The sequence below is a fragment of the Haliotis asinina genome, chromosome 3 (genome assembly GCF_037392515.1).
Source record: "Haliotis asinina isolate JCU_RB_2024 chromosome 3, JCU_Hal_asi_v2, whole genome shotgun sequence".
Taxonomy (NCBI): domain Eukaryota; kingdom Metazoa; phylum Mollusca; class Gastropoda; order Lepetellida; family Haliotidae; genus Haliotis; species Haliotis asinina.
The window spans coordinates 79,317,144-79,343,349 of NC_090282.1; the positions used below are offsets into that span (position 1 = coordinate 79,317,144).

Consider the following 26,206-nt stretch of genomic DNA (forward strand, 5'->3'; position numbering starts at 1 on the left):
TTGTGCAGCGATAACTTTCATCAAGTTAATTCTTTTGGAGCACGCTTCTACCAAGTTGTCAATGTGTTGTTTCCAAATAAGAGTTGGATCCAATATCATACCAAGTATCTTTGGGTTTTTGTTGTATTTTATTTTCTTCTCTTTTAGTCTTACCGGTATATCTAGATTCTCAAGTGGCGATGAATGCTTCCTCTTTCTAGTCAACACTGTGTCTTTTCTTCTGAAAGCACCATTTTCCATTTATCGGCCCATGTCTGGACTTGCCTGAGTGCTTTATTCAGATGCTTCACCAGAGGATCCAGTGCTTTTCCTCTGCAGTATAGTGATCCATCGTCCGCAAAGGTGATCATCGTCCATTGGTGATGGGATCACAGGTTTGTGTGATGTGTCTAATGTGTAGCTTATAGATGTAGTTGGTGGTGGTTTTAATGCTTTGCTTTATCTCTCTTTTGCCTTCTGCTTCTGCTATACCGCTGGCTAGCTTAGGCGAAAAGAAAGCCGTGTGTGTAAGTTTTTCCTGCCAGTACACAACCTCTCCACAGATAAGACTCCTACAGTGCCTCCCAGGGGCAACACTGTAAGGCTCCAGGCTAGACTGTAGAGAATCTCGGAGTAGCATGGGACCCTAGAGATGATACATTCTGATCTGTCTATGAAATGATGTCAACTGAAAATGCAAACCGGATCGGACGTCGCCTGGGTGTACAAGGTCTGCGCACAATGTTTAGTAGGACATCATGTGACAAATATACTACTGCTACTTCAAATTGCAAGTTATGTGGAAAATGCTACAAGATTCAGCAGGCTGTAATTAAACACCAGAAGAAGTCTGCAGAACCTCATCAGATCAAAGTTATTAAATCTGTGTATTCACAGTAACTTTCAGTATGACAAGATCACGTGTTGACAGTCAACATTGTTTTACACATTGTTTCACACGACTTTTCGTACCTGGAATGAGGGGGTCAGGGAGGGGGGTCGCATTATACACGGGGTATAAGATCTTATGTTTTTCCAGCTGTTTCACTTTCAGTTTCTACTGATGATGTCAACCGGCATTTGATAGGCATCCAGGCACTTCACAAGAAAACTCCGAAATACAGACCATTTTTATCATGTTGCCTTGTTTGTTTTACGTATATATTCTCTGCCATTAAAGTTGAAATGACCACCAATCCAGATATACAAATTACATGCCAGCTGACACGGTAAACAGACTTGAGAATGACAAACTGTAAAAAACACTGAAACATCGAACCATGCTCAAGCGGGGGCGCTCTTTCCAGACATTCCCAACTAAATTTGTTCTCGCGAAGTTTCACCTCGCTTGATAATGGTAGCCATTTTCCTGCAAAATCCTGTTTACCACGGACACAAAGGTACGGCAATTCACTCCTTATACATTACCACTAGAATAGGTAACTAGGGCCTGTCATATCTAATTAGTTGGTTTAACTGATTCATTGATTTAATTTTTTGCTTGATTTACTTGATTTTTTTGTCTGGTTATAAGTAGTATTGGTGTTATGTGAAAAGAATCAAGTACCCGTAAGCTTTGGTAGCTATTAGAGATTACAATTAATACTTTGCTATAACTTCATGTTGCAAGCCATGAAAATTAACCAATATGTGCCATACCATCATTGTTTTAAGTAATTGATACAGAGGGGAAAAAATGACGACACATGGTTTTAGTTTTATTCCACATTTGGGAAATATAATGAAGCTGTACAGTAATAAATAAATGAAAACATTTCTATGCAAAAAGCAGTTAACATTACCAGGTTCACATTCTGTATGTACATTTAGTATGATATTCACAACAGTATTATATACCTAGCACCGTTCATAAGCTATAAGGGGATACACACTAAAAGGACAGATACATGTACATGACTGCTGACTTAGTAGGTCAAAATCAATAGTAATGGCTGGAAATGATTGAAAATGACTGAGCCATTGTCTTCAGAATAAATTGTGAATAGCATTCTTTTCCTTGTATTCTGGAAACTAAAAAATCAATGTTCATAATACTATGTCTCATAGTTGAACTGTTAAACATTTAATGGTGATGTGTAATGCCTTAGATGATGATGTTAAACCTTTTTTGCCTGAATATTTTTCATTTACAAACGTAGTTTCCAACAGAAGTTTGGATCAACCTCCACGGGGGACACAGATATGTTGAAACAGCGAGTTCCAGCAAAATAAGCAAATCCTAATCTTTGAATTACTAATGCACCTTGTCACCTCATGTACAGCAGACGACACGTTTTTCTTGTCTGAAATGATGAACGATTTTGCCGTGGACTTGCCCTGACACTTCCAGGTTTGGTCTTGTATTGTGGTTGAGGATTGTCACGAGGTGTTTGTCTAGCAGATGCAAGTGGGTCTTCAGATCTGAATGATGTCCTGGACAGATGCCCATTCATCAAAGACTGATCTGTGTTCTGTCGGCTTGGGCAAAGCATAGACATGGTGTTGCTTTTCAAAGAGAGATTAGTAGTCTGTCTAGATGTAGATCTGGATAATTCTGTTCCTTGTCGGGACACTGGCCTACAGAAATCTGTACTTTGTCTTGATATTGATCTGTTATCAAGGTGAAGTTCTGAAATCTGCCGACTAATTAGTTGTTGCTGGTATCGAGGTGTTTTCTGCTTTGGTGATGTAGGCACAGTATCAGAATTGGTCCTGTTTACTAGCATGTTGGCAGGTCTGGGACTTCTCTTCAGTCTTCTTCTAAGACTCTTGCTGAGTTTTGTTTGGTAACTTCTCTCATTGTTGTTAACTGACATGTCAAAATCAAAACAACTATCTAATGTTGAATTTTGTTCAGAAGAAACCATGCCTTGGTACACCTTGCCATCTCTACTCATGTTGTTGCTGGTTCTCCCATACACAGATTGATACTGTTGATGCCTCCTATGCTGTTGTTCAGCATGATAATGAACACCTTTAAGCTGATTCAACAGATTCTCTAGATCAGTAGTATCCTTCTGCAGATCCTGAAACTCCTGCTCTGTCTGGTACATCTGTTTCTCCTTCTGACTTTTCACTGCCAAGACGTCATCTATCAAGTTGTGTATCCTTTTTGACAGTGGCTCCTGAAGCTGCAGTTTGGCAGCTTCTTCTAGCTTCTGAATCTCTTCCATCTTACCCTGCAACTGTTCCTCCAGTGCTTGTACTTGAAGCTGTTTTTCCTCAACCTTTTCATGAAGCTGCCTGAGTTCATCCTCCAGATTTCCAATCCTTTCATTGGACTCTTTCTCGAACTTCATCACTTCCAAGTCCTTATTGTCAAGATAATGTTTCAGTGATGCTTTTTCAGAAAGTATGTTCTTCACCATGCTGGTCACATCATTTTCTGCATGTTGCTTTTCAGTTTCACTAAACTGACTGGAAATAGCTGAAAGTATGTTGTCTTTGTTCGACACCACATTCAGCATTTCCCTTGCGACTCTGTCCAGTAACTCAGAGCTAACATTTGACTCAACAATGTTAAATTCCCGAATTCCCTGACTATGAAGATAGGTCACCAGTCGCAGATAGATATGCTCGATTGTCGACCGCAGATGGTTGATGTCCTTTACATCATCTTCGTTATGGAAATCAGCCAGTGTTTGAACAGCCTGTTCCAGTACAGTTGTACTCTCGCTTCTGCTTGGAGGATCATTGAGCTGTACCTCTGTATTGTCATCAGAGACGAATTCACCTTCTCGAGTATACACAATACCTGGAACATAATAATGTTGATAGAAAAAAAACCACCAGAGTCAACTCAAATCATTCATCATGCCAATGTAACTTGTGAATATAAAATCCTGTTGAGAAAGTGGTCAAATGTAACAGGTAAGATATATTTGGTGTTACACATTCTCAGTAAAGTACAGATTCTGGCACTTTTTGCATTGAGTTCTTTTTGGGATTAGAACCCACAGGCACCTTATCGCCTGTACAAAACATCAGCAATGTTACCCACTCAGCTGCCGTGACTTCCTAAAAATATCTGACAGCTGGTGGGATAGATCCCTGTAAACGCTCATTCATTGTGTGTATGTAAATGTTCAATGAGTCAAATAGTTCTTGTCAAATGTTGGAAATTCAAGACAGAAAAATCTGAGCAGACATAAAGTTCTCCAGGACCCCTTAACATTAGCTACACGGAGCACTTGAACCTGCAGATGAATAAGACTGGTTGAATTCCTAAGAAAATGGACAACAGGAGATGCCTCTAGAAAGTAATATCTTTATAAAATGAAGATAAAGTAGCAATAACTCATACTATGGACCACAGGTGTAGAACAGACCCATTTAAATTTGTACTATGGACCACAGGTGTAGAACAGACCCATTTACATTTGTACTATGGGCCACAGGTGTATAACAGGCCCGTTTAAATGTGTACTATAGACCACAGTTGTATAACAGGCCCATTTAAATTTGTACTATGGACCACAGGTGTAGAACAGACCCATTTAAATTTGTACTATGGGCCACAGGTGTATAACAGGCCCGTTTAAATGTGTACTATAGACCACAGTTGTATAACAGGCCCATTTAAATTTGTACTATGGGCCACAGGTGTATAACAGGTCCATTTAAATTTGTACTATGGACCACAGGTGTATAACAGACCCATTTAAATGTGTACTATAGACCACAGTTGTATAACAGGCCCATTTAAATTTGTACTATGGACCACAGGTGTATAACAGACTCATTTAAATGTGTACTATAGACCACAGTTGTATAACAGGCCCATTTAAATTTGTACTATGGACCACGGGTGTATAACAGACCCATTTAAATGTGTACTATGGACCACAGGTGTATAACAGACCCATTTCAATGTGTACTATAGACCACAGGTGTATAACAGACCCATTTAAATTTGTACTATGGACCACAGGTGTATAACAGACCCATTTAAATTTGTACTATAGACCACAGGTGTATAACAAGCCCATTTAAATGTGTACTATGGACCACAGGTGTTTAACAGACCCATTTAAATGTGTACTATAGACCACAGTTGTATAACAGGCCCATTTAAATTTGTACTATAGACCACAGGTGTATAACAGACTCATTTAAATGTGTACTATAGACCACAGTTGTATAACAGGCCCATTTAAATTTGTACTATGGACCATGGGTGTATAACAGACCCATTTAAATGTGTACTATGGACCACAGGTGTATAACAGACCCATTTCAATGTGTACTATAGACCACAGGTGTATAACAGACCCATTTAAATTTGTACTATGGACCACAGGTGTATAACAGACCCATTTAAATGTGTACTATGGACCACAGGTGTATAACAGACCCATTTAAATTTGTACTATAGACCACAGGTGTATAACAAGCCCATTTAAATGTGTACTATGGACCACAGGTGTTTAACAGACCCATTTAAATGTGTACTATAGACCACAGGTGTATAACAGACCCATTTAAATGTGTACTATGGACCACAGGTGTATAACAGGCCCATTTCAATGTGTACTATGGACCACAGGTGTATAACAGACCCATTTAAATTTGTACTATGGACCACAGGTGTATAACAGACCCATCTAAATTTGTAATATTGTTGACAGAATTTTAATGCATTAATATTCACAAGTCAGTGCTTGGCTCAGGTCTTCAGAAGAAGGTATGGGGAAATGACAACAATATGTATAACAGGGGAGATTACATACGCCTCTCCTTGTTGTAGAATGTCTCCAGCTGTTCTTTAATCCAAGGTGCCTGTCGCTCCAGTCCTCGCAGTAGGGTGGGGAAGGCATTAGGGCCACGACGGGGAAGGACTGACAGAAACTTGGCATTCCTGGCTTCTGCAGTCGCTTCATGCTGAAGAAGATTGTCGTCATGGCTTCATATGTCAGTGTCAGTCTTGGAACAAATTTCTCAAGGCCTGTGTGCAGGAACACTTTCAGTAGTGGATGATTATTATTCTAAGGGATCAATTTTGCTTTCTTAGGCTTTTTTCTGGTAGTTAAGTAGAGAAAGTGCAGAGGATTTACAGAAGATTATTACAGACTGTTATTGAAGTCCCTGTCTTTTTACAATATTTATAATCATATGAAGTTTCATCCACCATAGAAATTTGAATTCTACCAAACTACTCCAAACTTCACCTCAGACCTAAAACACATTATATTCTGGTATGACTGTTGAACTGGTCAAACTCAGTTTTCATCACTATCATCAGTGGTGACATCAAACATCATACCTGCAGTAGCCCTATGTTCAATTCAGTACACGTACAGACTAGGGAACCTCAGCTGGTGAGAGTCAGTAGTTACACCAACATGCAGCAGCTCAGCACTGTTGAAGCCTCTTTGTAACCTTTGTGTTTGTTTTCTAAAAGCTATCTACATTTCACTCATTATCATGAAAGCTATTTCCCAGGTAACAACTGTCACTTCGCCTACACAAGTGTATTTCTAGTCACCCTGTTATTGGAGAAAAACACCTTGGCATGTCAGTTGCAAATTTTAATGACAATGTGAAACCTTCATTTTCTGATACGAGGGGATGTCAATAAGTTTTGAGCCTTGAGCATTTTTAATACCCAGGTGTCACAGCCTATGGTACGACATTGAACCTTGGGGTGTAGCTGATGTGGTACATAAGTTTTGGTATCCTACTCTCAGAAGTTATTGAACAGCTCACATTGACAGAAAGAGATCCCCATCACGGCAGTGAAAATGAATAAAATTGAGTATAAAGCAGTAATCAAGTTTTTAGTTCTTTAAGGAAACTCGGCAAAGAACACTGAAGAAAGGCTTTCAGCAGTTTATGGGAAGTCTTCCCCTTCATCTGCTACCATCAAACAATGGGTCAATGAATTTAAGCATGGTAGAGAGAGCCTTGAAGATGACCCCCGTCCAGGTCGCCCAACAACAAGCACTAGTCAGGATAAACATTGACAGAGTGCATAGACTTGTGCTGGAAAATCGTCGAATCACACTCCACGAGTTAGAGGAGACCACAGGCATTTCACACGGATCCATCAAGACAATTCTTCATGAATATCTCGTCATGTCTAAGGTGTGTGCGAGATGGGTGCCAAGAATGCTTACAGATGAAATGAAGCAAACAAGGGTCACCATAAGCAACACCATGCTAACCAGATACAAGAAGAATCCAGAAGATTTTCACTTTAGGCAAGTAACCTGTGATGAAACCTGGATCCACCACTATGATCCTGAGAGCAAACAAGAATCCATGGAATGGAAACATGTCACTTCTCCCAGGACCGAAAAGTTCAAAGCCTCCAGATCAGTGCAGGAGGTAATGGTGACAGCCTTCTTGGATAGCAAAGGCATCATCCACATAGATTACTTACCAAAAGGAAGAACAATGAATGGAGAATATTACGCGAACTTGTTGGGGCAAGTGCGACAGTCAATCAAGGAGAAGTGCCGGGGCAAGATCAGACGTGGTATTCTTCTACATCAAGACAATGCTCCAGTACACACCTCTCGCGTTGCAGCCGCTGCTGTCCAGGTACGAAATCTTGCCGCATTCCCCCTACTCTCCAGACCTGGCACCAAGTGATTACCATCTGTTCCCAAATCTCAAGAAACACTTGCGTGGTCGTAGATTTCAGGATGATAATGAGCTTGTTGCTGCTACTGAGGCTTGGTTTGAGGACCAAAATGGCGCCTTCTACAGAGATGGCATCAGCGACTGGCAGAAAAGATGGAACAAGTGTCTTGACTCACAAGGGGACTATGTTGAAAAATAAATTTGGTTGATACCAATATTTTGTGTTTTTCTATGCAAGGCTCAAAACTTATTGACATCCCCTCGTATGAATTTGTGCACCAAACACTTACAGTTAGGACACTTTTCATTAGTTCATTTACAGATACATTTCTTTCAATACTTGAAGGTGGTAGTCAGGGGAACCACATTTTACCCCCAAATTTCCCCAGTCTCATTCCCCAGTATTTTAAATATATGAAACACATTGTGGTAACCATATACTTTATGAGAACTGTGAATTACCAATAGTATTTATGTATACTTTCTGTTCATTGGCTAGTCATGACATTACTATTGGGACCTATATAAGAGCGTGTCCAGTGTCAAGTATTTTTGTCTGATGTATATCAGCCACTAGAAATGTGAATGTTTTGAGTTTTTGTGGTCACTAAACAGTCAGTGAACTGCTGGCTATCTATGGAGTCAGTGCGTTTAGTTTTATGTCGCACTCAGCAATATTCTTGGTGGGAATGGTTGACTTGTGTCAACCAAGTCAACGAGCCTGAACACCTGATCCCATTAGTTGCCTCTTACAACAGGCATGGGTAACTGAAGACCAATAATCTAACCCTGACTTTCACATGTAGCCATGGAAACAAGGGTTGTCCCATCGATCCATGCTTCTTGTAAGACCTTACCAAACATATATACATGGTTGACATTCATGCTGTCAACCAGAGCCATGCACCAAATTTTGCAATCTAACCCACTCAGCCACCATGGCTTATATTTGCTGAGCTGAAGACCTTGCTCATGACCGTCAGGGACTCCGAAACACTCTAAAACTACATTCCACAATGAGAAAGAATTTCCCTTGTGTCATACATAATGCATTCGCATACCACAGTCACCAGGATGTATCTATAAAAATTATAACTGTAAATGTCATAGTTGAAATTATCCTTCAATAAATCTTCAGTATCTGAAAAAGATTGTCAGTTTCTGATAGACAAATCTGAATGACAGTAATCTCTGCCCATTGAGTTTATCTGACTTGGCCTGCTGGGTTAATATTATATATGTCAATCATGCTTTGTCTGTAATCAAAAAACATTCATATTTGGGGCTGAACCATCAAAGTTATGTGCAGGAAGGGGATTGTTTGTTGTTGGAGACTCTTGTTTTGAAATTGAAATTGTATCTACTTGATGAGAATAAATACTGAGAATAGCCATATTCCATCTACTCCAAGGTAAGTCCATTTTCTTTAAATTGTTTTCCAAATTTTTTTTTGAAATGATGATTAATTTAGGAGCCTGTATGTAATGGGTTCGTATTTCCTTAAATGGTTTGATTTAAAACTGAAAGAAGGCTAATAATCACTATTTAAAATATGTATGGTTTTAAATAAACTTTAACAGGGTATTCTTTAAAATACAAACATAACGCTTTTGGATATTTTATGTTATTATGCATAGAATGTTTCATTCATTTACAACATGGGAATTGACAAAGTTTGATGTTGATAAATATTTTAATTATATTTTCAAATATGAGTTTTAAGTTGATTAATATGAACATTCTTTCAGGGTTGTACGTTTTATGACAACACTGGAGCTGAATTACTTACTGTGATCTCCTCCTTGAGGTCAAGATCTAGAACCTCCTCTTGAATGAACTCTCCCAGGAAAGTTTCACTAAGAGTGATACCTTCAACCAGCACGTTGTGGAACTTCGTCAGAGTCAGTCGCTCTTTTGCATTCATTGTACTAACTTCTAGTCAGCCAGTGTTAACGGCTTGTGTGACATCATTTCCATTACATCACTAACTATAGAGATTTGATCATCCGATTACTGTTATGATGTAACAGGGTGTTACTGTCCAGTGTTCCAGAACTCTTCTTCTGTCTTTGTGCAATACCCAGAATGAGTTCATGAATGAGTTTCATCTTCATATCCCATCAAATGAAAATTGAAAGTAATTGCCATAGTCTTGAAAACATGAATCCTTTTTACAGCATTTTCTCTTTCAACATTGTTAGTCAATGGACCTGACTCACTTGTATCACAAATACTATACGTTTGTAGTCAGTGTTCCTGAGCACGCTCTTCACTTTCCTATATTCGATGAAATCTGTCAGTCATACTTAGCTAGTCATCCATCAGACACCTGGGGCTGCCCGTGACGTAAAGCCAAGTAACCTGATTCACGTCTATCATATATATCAGGTGTAGATGGTTTCAGTTGGTGCAGTGCTCTACACGGTCGCTGTGAACACTAGCCTACCTAGCAGCAACAAAACAAAAGATAAGAAATATAAACGACACACTATCATATACCCCTGCCATGCTGAGCATTGGAGTTGGTCCAAGTCAGCAGTATGTCATAGATCACATCTACAGTCTCGTATTGTAATTGTAATATGACAATTCACATGATTATGACAATGGCCTGTACTTCAGAAGCTTCAGAAATAAGTCATTATGTTGATGCATTGATGACTCAAAGTTTGTGATATATCAGGGAACAGCGTAAATGTAACTACACAAGAATTGTTGCATCATGTGCGTTGGTATCTTGAGTGATCATTGCTTCCAAATGAAAGAAGAGTTACATCTCCTTAGCTCATGTGCACCTTGTCAGAAATGCCATTTATTATCCATTGTCTGTCATCAACTGTAAATGTTTAACATTTATTTACATTCTCCTCTAAATTGGACTGATGGGTTTAGATGACACTTTACAGTGTTTAACACATGAAAATTGCATCTTTATTTATGCACCATATTTTTTAACTTTAAAAATAATTGGAAATTAAAAATCTTGGTCAAAAGCTGTAAAGGCTAGATAAAGGCTTGAAGCTCTGTAAGTGATATGATCACTGCATGTAGTTTCAAGTCTTAGTTATAATCACTGGAAATCAAATCTGCTGGCAGCCATGTTGGAAAAAAACTAGACTGTGGTTTTCCTCAAAATCAGAGACTGCTGAAATTATCATTCATGTGCCTACACATGATTTCACCTGAAGTTTTTAAGGAAGTTTAAATCTTTCAGTAATTATAATAGCAGTCTTGACAACAGCCTTTGTTAGGTCACAGGTCCAGTGTCTTCCAATCCAGTAACCTATAATATCGGGGGCACTATTTCTACATATTAAAGTAAGTGTCACAGTTATTGATATTTCATATCTTAAATGTGATAAATAGTATAACATTGTGACAGGAACATCTGACTGAGATATGCATTAGTCATTGAAAGTCAGGTGATAGATTTTGTTAGATGATTCACCCTGGGCATAAAAAGTCAAAACTCATTGATAACAACACTGCTGCTTTTCGCTTCAACTAGTAATCCAAGAATACGTCAGCCACTGGGGTGTTTACACAGTCTCCACTGGATTGTTTGTTGTTTTACACCACTCGGCACCCGTGGCGAGCCACCTCCTCGTGGTGGGTGCTGGGTAACGCCAAGAGGTCGCCGACATCCCCGTAGTGGACCCGGGGGGATATTTGGTCCACCAACCCGTTTGCCGTGGGTTGCAGCCCTGTGATGGCGGAGGAGGGGATCCTGGTGGTTGAGGGCAATAGGAGCTTGCAACCGTGTTCCTGCTGCTCAATACACCACTTCGGCCCTGACTTTGCCTAGACGGGTGGTCGAATAGGCCCTGTGCATGGGGCATTATTATATTTATCAATGCACATATATCATTTGGAATCGTTGTAAATTTGGACTTGGCTTTATAATCTAAAACATTTTGAATTTGAAGTATGTTGTTCTGTAATTTGTCCTATGCCAGAAGGCGGTGGCTCATGGGCCAATCTGGTAGAATTATTAATCTCTTAATTCTTCTGCTGGAGTATATCATCCGGGTATCCTTGGTGCTGCAAGCTGGAGGCCCGCTTGATTTAGCATTGTCCTTGTGATACTCCGTGGTGAGTGGGGAGCTCGGATGATGAACCATATGACACCAATCATGGTTTATGAAATACCCCCCCAAAAAACCAAACGTCCACTTGAAATTGATCCCGTTGATACTTCTCATAGACCGTCTCTATCGATTGAGTATTGGCCATGTTTCCTCGTTATTGAGACTCCGGACAAGACACCATTGAAGTTGAACCCTTTTGCAGTATCCAAGGGCATTCAAGGTATTGCTGGGGATGTTAAGAACATTAGACGCTTGCGTTCGGGTGCATTGCTAATAGAGTGTGGCAAGAAACAGCAGACAACCAATCTGATGAACATTGAATCTTTTGTGGGCATTCCAGTCACGGTCTCTGCTCACAAGACCTTGAACACAAGTAAAGGTATCGTCAGAGATCGTGATCGTTTCTGAAAATGTCCATTCTAGGGCACATAGCTTGTCGCCCTCCAAAAGAGTGCGGGGTAGATCCCCCAAAAATCCCCCCAAAAGATAGTTTATTCCAATAATATTGTACAATGGAACTGCAGAGGATTGAGGACTAATTTACATGAATTACAGCTATTAGTCCAAGATTTCACACCTTCAGCGTTATGTCTCTAAGAGACATATTTAAAACAAACAGATGCATTTGACCTTTGTCATTTTAATGCATATCATTGTTTTTCACCTCTGGGTGAAAGGGCCACTGGCGGATCATCCATTCTAGTCAAACAAAACGTTATTCAAAGCCCTGTTTCACTTAATACTAATATGCAGGCTGTTGCAGTGAGAATTATTTTACATGTAGCGTTTACGCTATGCTCTCTTTATATTTCACCATCTTCGGCTTTTGCCAAAACAGATCTTCAAGCTCTATATGATCAGCTCCCGAAGCCCTGTATTATAATGGGAGATTTAAATGGCCACAACCCACTCTGGGGTAGTGTAAATACAAACACTAGAGGTAAATTGTTGGAGGACTTTTGTTCTGACAATGATTTATGTATTTATAATGATGGTTCCAACACATATTTACACCCTGGTACAGGTACTTATTCTGCTCTTGACTTGTCACTTACAAATTCAGAACTATTAAATGAATTCGAATGGTCAGTCCACGATGACCTCTGTGGAAGTGAATATTTTCCTACTATATTAAAAGCTGTAACTCCATCTGATGTTCCTCCATCATCAAGGCGGAATTTTACAAAGGCTAACTGGACTTTATATGAAACACTGTGTGCTGAAAAACTTAAACCCGAACTTTTTATTGACGTTCCTGATGCTATTAAATGTTTTACTGATGAACTGAATTCCATAGCTGATGAGTGTATACCAAATTCCTCTGTAGTTCCACACATAAGAAAACCATGGTTCAACGATGAGTGCAAACAAGCTAGGAAGGCAAGGAAAAAGGCAGAACATTATTTCCGTCGCCATCCTATGGTACATAATTTAAATAAATTTAAAATTTATGGAACATGGTCCAGAAAATCAAAGGTAAAGGTACTAAATCTACTGTCCATCATCTCAAACATGGAGATCAATTGCTTACTGATAAATCAGATATTGCTAATAAACTAGGTGAAACCCTTGCTAAACACTCTTCCTCTTCAAATTATGTACCAAAATTCCAGCAATATCAAAAACAAGAAGAAAAGAAAACTATTAATTTCAATTCTGATAATGGGGAAGATTATAATGAAACGTTTTCTATTCATGAACTCCATACTGCTCTCGATCAAGCTCATGACACTGCTACTGGAGCTGATAACATACATTATCAACTCCTGAAGCACTTACCAGAATCCTGCCCAGAAACTCTTCTCAATATTTTTGATGATATTTGGACATCGGGTAACTTTCCTCCCTCATGGCGTGACGCCATAGTAGTACCCATACCTAAACCTGGACGTGATCATACGGATCCATCCAATTATCGTCCGATTTCATTTACTAGCTGTGTTTGCAAGACCATGGAACGCATGATAAATAATCGACTAGTTTGGTACTTGGAAACAAATAACATTATAACTGATATACAGTGTGGTTTCCGTAAAAACAGAAGTACTGTCGATCACTTAGTGCGTTTAGAATCATTTGTTAAAAATGCACTAATTGATAAACAACATGCTGTGTCTATCTTTTTTGATCTAGAAAAAGCATATGACACAACCTGGAAATATGGTATTTTAAGAGACCTACATGACTACGGCTTGCGAGGTCGTTTACCTCAATTTATAGCAAATTTTTTAAATGACAGACAGTTCCAAGTTCGAGTGGGTTCTACCCTGTCTGATCATTACAATCAGGATCAGGGTGTTCCACAAGGCAGTATTTTGTCTGTCACACTTTTTAGCATAAAGATAAACAGTTTATCAAAAGTTTTAAACGATTCAATTGATGGATCGTTATTTGTGGATGATTTTAATATTTCTTGTCGTGGGAAAAATATGCATACTATTGAACGACAACTGCAGTTGTGTTTAAACAAAATAAATAAATGGTGTCTTGAAAACGGCTTTAAATTTTCTAAATCCAAAACTAACTGTATACATTTTTGCAGAAAATATAAACCACATAAGGACCCTGAACTATCTCTAGATGGCTCTCCCATCAAAGTTGTAAAGGAGGCCAAGTTCTTGGGCCTAATCTTTGACTCCCATTTAACATTTCTGCCTCATATCAAGTCCCTTAAAACTAAATGCTTGAAGGCTCTTGACTTGAAAGTTGTTTCCAACTCAAAGTGGGGAGGGGATCAAGCAACCCTCTTACACCTGTATCGATCACTCATACGTTCGAAACTCGATTATGGTTCCATCGTATATGGTGGAGCCTGCAACAGCAACCTTAAACTTCTTGATTCTGTCCACCATCAAGGCTTAAGACTTTGCCTTGGGTCTTTCAGAACTTCACCTATTGATAGTCTCTACGTTGAGGCCAATGAACCATCTCTTACTCAACGTCGTATAAAATTGTCTTTACAATACATTACTAAATTATATTCTAATGAATCTAACCCTGCCTATAACTGTGTGTTCAATCCCCTTTATGAGGATTTGTATAACAAAAAGTCTTCTCTTATTCCACCTCTTGGGCACAGAATTAAACCATTTATTTCTTCTGCCGGTATTGAGCTGGAAAGTATATCGCTTTCCCGTTGAGTTGACAAGTTGACAAGTTGACCTAACATTAACATTTTTAAAAAAATCAGAAACAAATGACTTACAATATACACAAGAATATCATCAATTAAAGCATAAATATAGCAATTACAAACCCTTATTTACAGATGGGTCCAAGGACGGTGGCGCAGTGGCTTGTGCCACTGTCATTGGATCCAGAACAATATCTTCTAGATTACCAGATAATAGTTCTATTTTTACAGCTGAAGCTAACGCCATATTAACAGCTCTCAAATATATTCAAAGACACCCGAAACGTAAACAATATATAATCTATTCCGATTCTCTTTCTTGCCTTCAGGCTATTAAAAATATTTCTTGCAAACATCCACTTTTAATAGAAATTATTGAATTGTATAATGATCTTGCTACTGGCCAATACGACATCGTCTTTTGTTGGTTACCCAGCCATGTAGGCATTTCTGGTAACACACTGGCTGACCTTGCTGCTAAAGCAGCACTCAACAAATCTGTGACACCACTTCTTATTCCTTATAGTGATTACAAAGCCACCATTAGATCTTATATCCGTGATCTGATGCAAAAGAAGTGGGACACCCAAGTGGGTATCAATAAATTACATGAGATTTCCGAAATTGCTGATGGCTGAGGGGATGATGTAAATCCAGCTAGGGTCCATGCAGGTAGCAAAAGTACTGTAAGTCCCCATGGTCCCTAGTATGGTGATCTACCTTCAGTTGTTGGCAATCTATAGCCCGGTTTTATATTGTATTGTCCTCTATAGATAAATTGTTTTAGGCATAGCTACTAGTTTTACATTCATTTCTGTGATGTTCTAGTTGTTTTACTGTCCTTCGTCGACTGATTGTTACAATACTCATATATTCCATTTTAATGTTCCGTTCCCGTCACGATATTCCAGTTATATGGCAGCAGTGTGTAAATAATCACATTATGACCAGTCAAGTGATCAACAGCATGAACATAAATCTACACAACTGGGTTACAATGACATGCATCAACTGAGTCCTAACTGATCTTGTTATTCGTCTTTAATGACATGGAATGCTGAAGACCTGTAATCTGGATCCACTGAAAGTGATGACATGACACTTTGGGCTACACTACCAGTGTCAATGTTTTATTACATGTCGTGCATATAAATACATTTTCGAATTGATCTACTGTCAAGATGTTTGGTAAACTTTCCTACAGGAACAGAATTAGGCTAGGTATCAACACCCCAGTCCTTATCAAAAGAATATTGGAATGGGTCAACAGACTTGTTATTTTGTTGGTTGTGTGTCACCTATTTTGTTTTGTTTATAGTGTCAACCTCTACTCTACACTAGATTATTTTCAGACTGTTGTAATATGGCTCGAATATATCTGACTGATGCATTATTAGAGCAGTCAAACAGCATTCAATATATTCACACCAAATGTTCAGGAACTTCATTGATGGTATGAAAATCTTAAATCTGGTTTATTATTATTTAATCAAATAAATCAATGCTTGAACACTTTTGACTTTATACATATGGTGATGGGTCAGCCATAGTGGTTAATTTGTTGATTTGTAATGCTCAGACAGGGGCTTGATGCCCCATGTAGGTACAGTTTGTGAAGCTCATTTTCGATGCCCAAATTGTAATATATAGCTGGAATAATGGCTAAAATCAGTGTAAATATTTGCTCACCAAATATTGTCAACCAAATAAACTACACAGCCTTGCAATTCCATGGGCAGGAAGGACCAGGTTTGTTGTGTAGAGTTATGTCCCTCAGGTATGACAGGCTCAAATGATTATGTGTTCAAAATGTATGAGATTTGGCCTGACCACAATCATTGGTTTGTCATCAGCATACAATAACTCAGTGATTTCACATGGTAAAGGTCAAAATACTGAATGGTGTTGGACTTTTTCCTTAGAGTATTATGAAGCTATATTTAACAACAGTATTTTAAACACAAAAAGATTTTCGACAAAAAGTATATTTTGCTTATGTATAATCCTGAAAAACAATGTGTTATTTAATTAAGAAACATTTCAGGTACAGCATTGGCACTTTAATGATGTTGGTGTGATTTATGTATAGAGTAAAAGAAGAAGTCATTGACTGTTGGGTCAGGCATTTATTATATTCTGCATTTATTATATTTATATGTTATTGTATTTTTCAATTTTGTTAACACACAGATTTGGTTGGTCAGAATAAAATAAAAATATATTTCAATATTTTGATGCTTGAAAACTGGGTGTGTATAAGCAGTGACATGGTACGGTTCCAATAAATGCTTGTTGATGCCTGTGACTATTACATAATGTACAAAACGTAACTCGGTCATAGATGTTAAAATTTACTAGTGTCCACTGGTTTGGGTAATATATGCTGGAACAGTGCATAACCCAAACTGCCCCATATCCATTAAACAAGAGTTACAAGACATATATCTATAGAACTGGCTTCAACAATTATGTGTATCAAATATATGTTTTCAATTCAGGATGTTTCAGCAATCTATATAGTAAAAGAACTATTTTTCATCTTTGAATGTAGGAAATGTAGAATCATGCTTATAACATTTCATTGCTCATCCTATGACTTGTTAATACAAACATGTAGATATATTAAAATTAGAAGAAGAAGACAGAATATGTAAAATGTGTGATTCAATTCTAATAGAAGATTAATATAGTTTTCTTTGTGTCTGTCCAGCCTACCACACTTTGAGAAGTAAGTATCATAAGAAATATAACTTCGTACATCATACTGTGTAAAATGTATGTCTGTGTTAACCAATTCTAGCTAAGAACATCTGGAAAAATTGTCAACGTTTCTGTATCCTGAATTTCTTCACAGATGAAATGTACTCTCTAGTGCCTGATAATAATTTTGTCTACATATATACATGTGTTATGGACCTTTGGCCTCTTAAGTGAAAATAATAGATTGACTGACTAAATATTACCCAAACATTCATAAATCAGCATCACATTTGCAGCAAGACATATATTGATCGTCCTCTGTTGAAATAATATGTATGTTCTCATCCTTAAACTAAAGAGTAGAATGTCCAGGCAAAAGTATATAACTGATTTGGGTGCGCAACTATATTCTGCATAGATTGAATTGTTAGGCAATAAACAACGTCAAGAGGCATTAGTGACCCACCAACCAGCAAGTGGAGTCTTAGGAGGCAGATCTCTTCCTGGTCGTAATCTCTTTCTCAACTGGTCTTCTTGTACATACTTGCATGTTGTATTTCTGACGTGGAAATTTTGTTTTAAACTCTGTGATAGCATTCTTTTATACATATTTCTGTACATCCCTATTAAAATGTTCTACAGTGATTTGATTTGGAAAGATTTATCAGATGAAAAATGCTTGATTCTGTCATTTACTTCACAAATGAAGTGCTGGAGTTCTTTTTGTCAATTCTTGAAAACTGCTTGGATGTAAATATATGGTAATAATGATAATAGTTTGAAAATATGTACTTCCTGTCACTTGAAACATGCAATATACACTGTCTTCTGTTTGTTGTGTGTGTCATGTGCATTATTAGTGCATTGTATCACTGTATATTGTTTAATTATGGTTATCACATGTATAGTCACCCTCAAAAACATCTCAGCCAAAAGCAAAGTTGTTAATAGAATGCTAATGAACTTGTGAACATCAGTTTCTGCATAACTATCAAACAGTGATGATGCCAGGCACTTGCAAAAAAATCACATCGTGCACCACTTGTAGTAACCATCATAAACAAATGCAGTGGAAGGCCTCCAGTTAGAGTTAACACCTAGAAAAGTGTTAACCAGTGTGGGAGCGGTGGGATAGCCTAGTGGTTAAAGCATTGGCTCATCACTGGTGTCCCACTGTGATGGTGAAGTATTGCTAAAAGCGAGGTAAAACCCAAATTCATTAAGTCAGATTACCAGTGTGGTATTAGGCAGTGCCAACTGTGTCTCAAATGTTTTTCCTGGAAAACTGTATAAAAAGTGCTTGAATTTGGAATCCAAAGATCTGCATGAGGTCTCCTATACAAATCTTATTAGCCATCTGGGACTGCAAAATAATAAAGTTGTATGGATAATCTGTCCACTGCATGTCATCTCATGCCTTTTGTGTTTACTCTGTGCAGTGTAGTGACTGTTCAGTGTGCTGAAGTATGTGTGAGCAGTAGCAAACACACTGTATTATTTTATTGTTGGCAAGTACTAGCAGTTACGTACAATGACAATGTGTGTTCTTTTCTGCACTTGATGTGTGGTCCAATGAAATGGGTATCAAGACAGTCACAGATAGTCAATGCTGCCTTGAATAGATTGTTTAAATATAAACTTATGTTTATCAAAGAAAACACTGCATCATTTATTATAGTCATTCTTGCTGTGAGATTATAATGATACAAGGTATTGGTATGCAGTGATCAGATTAGTCCCTCTTCCTTTTCAAAGACATTGTCTGATTGTCATAAAATATATTCCAAAAATACTTTTCATCTGTGGACAGTTTGAAAAAAGGTTTTCATTAATAATGTATTGACGGGAAAATTTTCTTTAACATGTTCACTGAGGTTGAGATACATTGGACAATTCTGCTCTGCTGTAGATGAGAAAGAGACCCTTGCTTGCAGGCAACTGAAGGGATCAACTGTGGTAAGGCTCACTAATGAAAATGTATCCTAACTGCATGGAGTGGTTCTTATGATCTAAAACTTTTATACTGCTGACCATAGTAATGAATGAAAAACAAACTCAAAACACTCAATGCTATTTAGAAAATGATTGAATGTTATTTTTGGCATTACACTTTCTCAGTAAAGTACAGATCTGAGTACTTTTCTTTGTGTTGAGTCCCACCTGAGTCCCATCTGGGACCAAAACCCTGAAAAAACAGTCAGCCACCTAATTGCTAGCACATAATGTCAGACCTCTAACCTACTCAGCCACAGTAACTTCCACAAAATGGAAGTCAGACAACTGGTAGCTTAGACTACAGACTTTGTCTACTTTGATAAGTGTTTACAAACTAGCACAGCCCCTGATTATGTCTGAAACTTATGAATACACAATGCCATAGTGTCTGTTCAAATCCCACGTGATTCAACCCAACAAAAGTACTAGACTCTCTGTAATACTGAGAAAGTCTAATCCCAAATCTAGCACATTAAACTCAAAACACTATTACACTTCAGCCAAGAATGATGTGGGTAATGAACGTCTGACAGTTATGTGCAGTGCCAGGAAAACATGTTCGTAGCACATAACTGTAAGGTTGCTGAGAGGACTCCTGAGACTACCTGTGGGACACTTGTGTGTAACCAAGGATCACAGGTGCATTTACTCATGTCTAAAAATAGATTTGGAGCAATCATTTGTCGAATGACTTGGTGTGATCGAATGACTTTATCTTGATAAGGTCCAATGTGGTGGTTTCAGAACAAAAGGCTATCAACTGCTTGAACTATAATAAACATGAAACACGTGAATGTGGAAGGCTAAATAATCATTTTCTATTCAAGGTTATATACGTTTGGATGTTGGTAATTTGTAAAGAGAGAATAGACTTGTCATTTATCAAACTGTCAGCACTTACTGATAATGACGTCAGATAACAGGGAGTATACTGCTTTAGGGGACACTATTCAATACCTGATAGACACATTATACGATAAGAAACAAATTAGAACAGAAAATGAAGTTGTAGACATTTTTTTTATTTGACTCAGTTTATGTAATGAATGTGATTTTGAACATGTTAGGAACTAAAGCACACAAATGCAAAGTGAGTAACTAAATCACGCTATGTTACACTGATATAGATGTTCCTTTTAGTTTTGGTATTACAATATTATTTCGTTGCTCAAATTCAAGACAAATAAGATGAATAGGATGAGGTTGAAAAATGATTATTATGTCTCTTGATGATATTAGATTTTGTTTATTATGGATTTAAAAGTCCATTTTGTGGATCCTTTGGTTATTGATATATTTGTAATAAATGTGAATGTATACAAATATAGATGGAGAATAAAAATGTATCACCACACAAAAGCAAGTGAACTTTTTACAGGATTCAAAGCTCATAATAAACACCTAGCCAGCTCTTCTTGAAATATTCATGGCCCTACGAACTTCATAATCTCATTCTTAAGATGTTGGCTATGATTAAAATATTCTTAGGGTTATGAAGGTTTCAAGAAAAAAGGCCCAGGTAAGCAACATTTTTCATTGTTGTATTTGACATATTTTCAATCCATACTCCTAATGGCGTTAATTTTCTGTTTCTGTGCTACTGTAATGACATGTCTTGTAACACAACATGCTTGATTACCTAATAGATATCAAATATATACTGCTCATTCTTGGTGCTGCCAGATGCACATATCTGTCAATATCCTTTTTAAGAATCATCCCTTGCAAAATTACCTGTATTATATGTAACACAGCACATGTGACATATATGTGAAATAATCTTCTTTTTCGTCTTCTTCCTCATTATGTTCCATAGAAATGTTAGGCAGCATACACATACTGTTTGTAGAAACACAGTTAATAAAAACAACAAGAAATATTTCCATAACCATGACAAGTCTTGCCTGAAAGCAGAGTCCATGACAGATTCTTTGAGAATTATAACAGTCACAAACACTGATGATGCCAACAGTTCACAAAGAGGTGACTGAACTCGAACTTTGGCACAAGCCACAAATGTATTCAGCTGGTGTTTTTGTTGGTTTGTACTAGGTGGTTCCTATACTGGTAAATTTGGCTTCTTTTTGGTTGTACTCCTGACAGTGTATCTAGTCCTGGCCAGCTGGTAATTGTGGGTGGGTTTTGGTGCTGCCCTTCCAAACCTCTCACCCGTTGTCCTGAAGGTACGTCTTACTATGCTGTTGCGAAGTCCATTTACCTCCCGTGATCGGACATTCACACCATCCTCTATATAACCACTGCTGCTGTTATTCTTTGATGCCTGCAGTTCTTTTACAACTGATTTGAGATTCTCAAGAGTCTTTTCTTTCTCAAGATGTTGTTGATGAATCTTTTCAAGTTGGGCATTTCTCTCATCCAACTTGAATTTGTCATGTCTGAGCTGAGACACTTCTTTGGCTAGAAGTTCTATCTTACTTCTTGAAGTAGTTCTTTCTGATTCCAGTTTGTGGATATGGATGGAGTATTCATTCAGTTCTGATTGCAGTTCTGTCAGTCGTGTTTCCTGAGTATGAAGCTTCTCTTGCTGGTCTTCAGCTTTTTCTATTAACTTCTCGACATAAAGGCACAATGTCAAGCTGTCATCCTCATCCTCATAAAGCCCTGGCAGTTTCAAACATTTAGTGAGCTCTTCTTCAGCTCTATTGAGATTTTCTAGAATGCATCTGATTTCCTTTTGGATGATGTCAAAGGTCATGTCTTCTGGCAAGAGGTTGCTAAAGTCTTTGCGTGCCTTACCCTTGAGGTGTGGTTCCAGAATAACATGGATTTCAAACAGTTTTTGATGAACATCGCTAACCTGAGATACCACAGACTCAGTTTCAGTTTCTGCGAGAGATTCTGGTTTCTCAGCCAAAGACTGTAGGCGGATCCTTTCATCATGCAACTGTTCATTGAGAAATTTCTCCAATGCCTTTTTGTCATTTTGGGAGACTCTTTTACTCTGTCCAAACTGCTTGTGAACAAATGTCCCAACTCTTTTCCTTATGTCACTGTCTGTTTTTTCTGTATGTTGAGGAGTCTCTAAAAGTATAAAACATTTTTTGTCATTTCAGTAGTATCATTTTAAAGCTGCAAATAACCGACATACACTGGATTTGGATTTTTGCATAAAATGATGTCTACAAAGTGTACTGGTGATATCTGTGAAGCATCCCTGTTCTCACATGACAATCCTCTTATCTTATATAGTCAAAGATTACCCCACCCCAGTGTATATTGAAAACTGCTCTTCGCTTTCTGCAAATCAAATGATGAGAAAGTAATATGTTAATGTTAGCACATGTAACATGTTCTGTTTGGGATTACACTTTCTCAGATTCTATTACTTATTTTTGGTTGAGTCCCATCCGGGAATCAACCCCCAACCCTCAGAGTCATTCACCTAATTGCCAGCACCCAAAGTCAGCTGCCTAACCTGCTCTGCCACCGTCATTTCCACTGAATGTTAGCACACACTCAAAAAACATATGTTCAGTTAGTGTGCCTGAAGTTCTTAGCTTAAGAGGCCAAGAACAGACCCAAGGACTGATAAAGTTATTGTGAGGAATTCAGAAGAAAGACCTTTCTTTAATATTCACTTATTCTTGCATTGTAGATCTGATTTTATTTTGTTAAAGACATTCTGAGACATTTACAAAATTGTTGACTGTTATGCTGCAAGGAGTTGCCTCCCTTGTAATTTGCCCTACCTATGATAGAGAACAGTCTCTCCAGCTTGCCATGCTGTCTACTTGAGCCTGGCTGGTGTTTGCTCTTCTCAGCCAGGTAGCTAGATTCCAGCATAGCAGCAAGCCATGGGTAGCTGTCCTGAATGATGCTGATGAAAGTGTCGAAAGCTGATGGTCCACGTTTAGGAAGCATTTCCAGCATCTTGTATACTCTGTCACTATCTGTACCCTGACTCTGAGAAAAAGCACATTTATAGTGTAAATCTCATTGTCACCAATTAGTATGTGGCTGAAGATTGAATCAGTAATCATCAGTAATCATTCTTCAGAGTACCAATAAGGTGGAAATGGAATTATTACTTCACACAACTTTGTTTGCTGCTTTATCGTTTGCTCAGATTGATATGTGATGAATGGAGGACACTAAACAACCTTCCGTGTTATACCATTTTTATTAAACGAGTTGAACAAGGTCCGGTACCACTGCTACAGCAGTATTAACATTGTGACGTCATAATGATGTCATACATTTAGTCGTATTACACTAGTGTAATATTGCCCTAAAAATATTACACTGCAGTATCTTCCACAGGCGAGTAACAAAAATGGATATTTTGTTCATTGTGATTATTATTATACTTCTTGCACGGCTTATAAAAAGTGAACATAAATCATTAACTTTAGCACTTGGCCAGTGAAACAGTTCTATGAAGATAAGATTTACATTTAACGTTAAGAACCAACATTGTATAGACTCAGTTGAAACACTTTCAACAAAACAACGGTAAAATAATATCATTATCACATCAGACATAGCATTCTCACCCTGATAATGTCAATCATGTTTCTATCGAAGATGTGCTCCTGATACAAGTCTCCGAGCAGGTCCTCTGACAATATGAGGTCATTGGCCAGCTGTTTGAAGTGGCGCTGTAATACTGACCGTTGACACTCGTCCATCCTGCTGAGATCAAGCGTGACCATGTAAGAGTTTTCATCACAAATATCCCACATACGAGTACATACAGGATACAGTTTGCAGGGATAAAACAAAATCTGACAATCATTTACGAGCTTAATACAGAGTTTTCATCACAAACATGACACATATATGTACACAGAAAATACAGTTTGCAGGGGTAAAACAAACTCTGACAGTCATTTGGGAGCCTAATACTGTATAGCATGTAACAGAGATTTCTGTTCCTGTTAATTGATGTTATTGATGATTGATTTATTGCCGGTGTCACTACACAACCAAGGAATTGATCATCGAATCTGTGATGGATTTTACATAAGTAGTGTAGATCATATCAGTTGACTTGAGGATATTTTGTTTGAAATGATTATAGCAGATTTTGGCCAGTTGATGTTTAGAGTGGAGTTTAAGTCATGGAATTTATCATTCAGTGAAGGATAATGAGAACGTCCTCAATGATGTTTTTACCCTCCTCATTGAAGCAATGATTAGTCTTTAGGTTGCAATAAATTCAAAACTGTAAATGTTGGTATATTAAAATAATGATATCTTTATCAAACATTTGTGTGGTAAATTATGAATAATAGATATAGTCATGTTACAACTTTAAATAGGTTATGAGAATTATACATTAAACTTTAAATAGTATATGCATACACATTGATATGATTCCAACGGAAATTCTTGTCAGGGGTTCAGAATTGTTTTTAAAAGCCACTTGCCACAGGGCAAGAGTCTTCAAGAAAGTAACTTGTCCTAATTTTCCACTTGCCCTGATTTTATGACACAATGTTTGATGTTAATGTTTAGTGGACTGTTTATCGAAGCGTGATAAATTTCAAAGAACGATAGCTCTGAATTACTATTATTGCGAAATTGTAATAACTACATTCTGAGCAGATATGGAAATGAAACAATAAGTGGAAATTATCTAATAGTCCACGGACAAGTAAGATACCATTATTTGATTGCCCGAAATGATAACTGACTTGTCCGGGGCTTCGGGCAATGGGATTTTTTAACCTCTACTTGTGTTGAGCAGAATTATGTTGACAAATTCCAACATGAACAGCAAGATTACCTTCGTGTCTAAGTCTGTTTATCCATTGGTATCCCTGAAGGTTAATCATCCGTTATTGATGTCGCCACTTTTAAAGGAAATATCAAAGTAAGGGGCTTTGTTCATTTTCCATGAAGAATTGCCCCTGTTGGCATTGTCAGTGGTGTAGTATCTGTGTTGTATCTTCTCAGACTGTATACATCAGGTAATCTGAGAGCTGACGAAATATGCAGAGTAACACCATTGGTAACAACAGATTACCAGTCATATGTTCACAGCTCGCATGAACGTGTTGTCTGATCCAGAACAGGACCTCATTCAATATCCAGCCTTGGACATCCACATGAACCTAGTCAGAGATACATTCCACATACAAATACTTTAACATAGGACAACTAGGAGCAGTGAACAAAGAATTGTACTTATGTATTGCTACTTGAAAAATCAGCTTTGACTTTGGTATCAGACAAGGGTCAAACGGGGTATATCAGAAGATGATCTAGGTAAACACAGATCTGTAGTGTAGTGGTCTGAATGAGGCCATCTTATGCTTGGATAAGATTAAGTCATGTATAACAGGTTTAGAACTGGCTAATTGAGACATATACCTCCAGCAGATTATAGTCTGTACTTTCATCTGCAGCCTGTATCAGAATGCCAATGAACAGTAAGCAGGATGTAAGTTTGGAAAATACAAACCATAACTTGACATCTGTGATAGTTACAGGAAAGTAGGTCATGACAGTAATGAAGATAAAATAGCCAGGGTTATTATAGATTATATCACATGCATGTATGCTTGTTATAAGAGCTCATATAGATGTGACTGAGTGATTGAGTTTTATTGTCGCCATTATGCTCTGCTAGTGGAACTGTTGCTCAAGCTGTAGTGATATCATCTACTTGTTACCTGCCTATGTCATAATTAAGAAGATGCACCATAATATATACAGAATCACATTCTCAGGTACTTTTTTATGTCAGACTCGTGAAGATCCG

General features: G+C 37.8%; 3 protein-coding genes across 3 annotated transcripts in view; 1 reads left to right on the top strand and 2 right to left on the bottom strand.

The window, feature by feature from the left end:
* Positions 1-26,206, top strand: part of LOC137277122 (coiled-coil domain-containing protein 73-like) — a 143,522-nt gene that overhangs the window by 61,659 nt on the left and 55,657 nt on the right. The window lies entirely within an intron of this gene.
* On the bottom strand, positions 1,677-9,982 carry LOC137277118 (interaptin-like). Its single transcript, XM_067808784.1, has 3 exons — positions 9,353-9,982; positions 5,709-5,859; positions 1,677-3,733 (listed from the first exon to the last, which is right to left on the bottom strand). The coding sequence occupies exons 1-3, from the start codon at positions 9,485-9,487 to the stop codon at positions 2,247-2,249; spliced, it is 1,773 nt and encodes a 590-aa protein (XP_067664885.1). The 5' UTR covers positions 9,488-9,982; the 3' UTR covers positions 1,677-2,246.
* Positions 20,489-25,556, bottom strand: LOC137277119 (putative leucine-rich repeat-containing protein DDB_G0290503). The gene is made up of 4 exons (XM_067808785.1): positions 25,229-25,556; positions 23,994-24,129; positions 23,190-23,403; positions 20,489-22,521 (listed from the first exon to the last, which is right to left on the bottom strand). Exons 2-4 carry the CDS (start codon positions 24,126-24,128, stop codon positions 21,539-21,541), a joined length of 1,332 nt encoding a protein of 443 aa, XP_067664886.1. The 5' UTR covers position 24,129; positions 25,229-25,556; the 3' UTR covers positions 20,489-21,538.

What these genes read in the sequence shown, in the direction of transcription:
- LOC137277118 (XM_067808784.1), bottom strand. Translation starts at nt 9,487, where the DNA reads ATGAATGCAAAAGAGCGACTGACTCTGACGAAGTTCCACAACGTGCTG. An exon ending in ACCTCAAGGAGGAGATCACA is followed by an intron (nt 5,860 to 9,352) that starts GTAAGTAATTCA and finishes AATCTTCTTCAG; the next exon opens with CATGAAGCGACTGCAGAAGC. An exon ending in ATTCTACAACAAGGAGAGGC is followed by an intron (nt 3,734 to 5,708) that starts GTATGTAATCTC and finishes ATTATGTTCCAG; the next exon opens with GTATTGTGTATACTCGAGAA.
- LOC137277119 (XM_067808785.1), bottom strand. Translation starts at nt 24,128, where the DNA reads ATGGACGAGTGTCAACGGTCAGTATTACAGCGCCACTTCAAACAGCTG. An exon ending in ACATGATTGACATTATCAGG is followed by an intron (nt 23,404 to 23,993) that starts GTGAGAATGCTA and finishes GCTTTTTCTCAG; the next exon opens with AGTCAGGGTACAGATAGTGA. An exon ending in GAGACTGTTCTCTATCATAG is followed by an intron (nt 22,522 to 23,189) that starts GTAGGGCAAATT and finishes TTATACTTTTAG; the next exon opens with AGACTCCTCAACATACAGAA.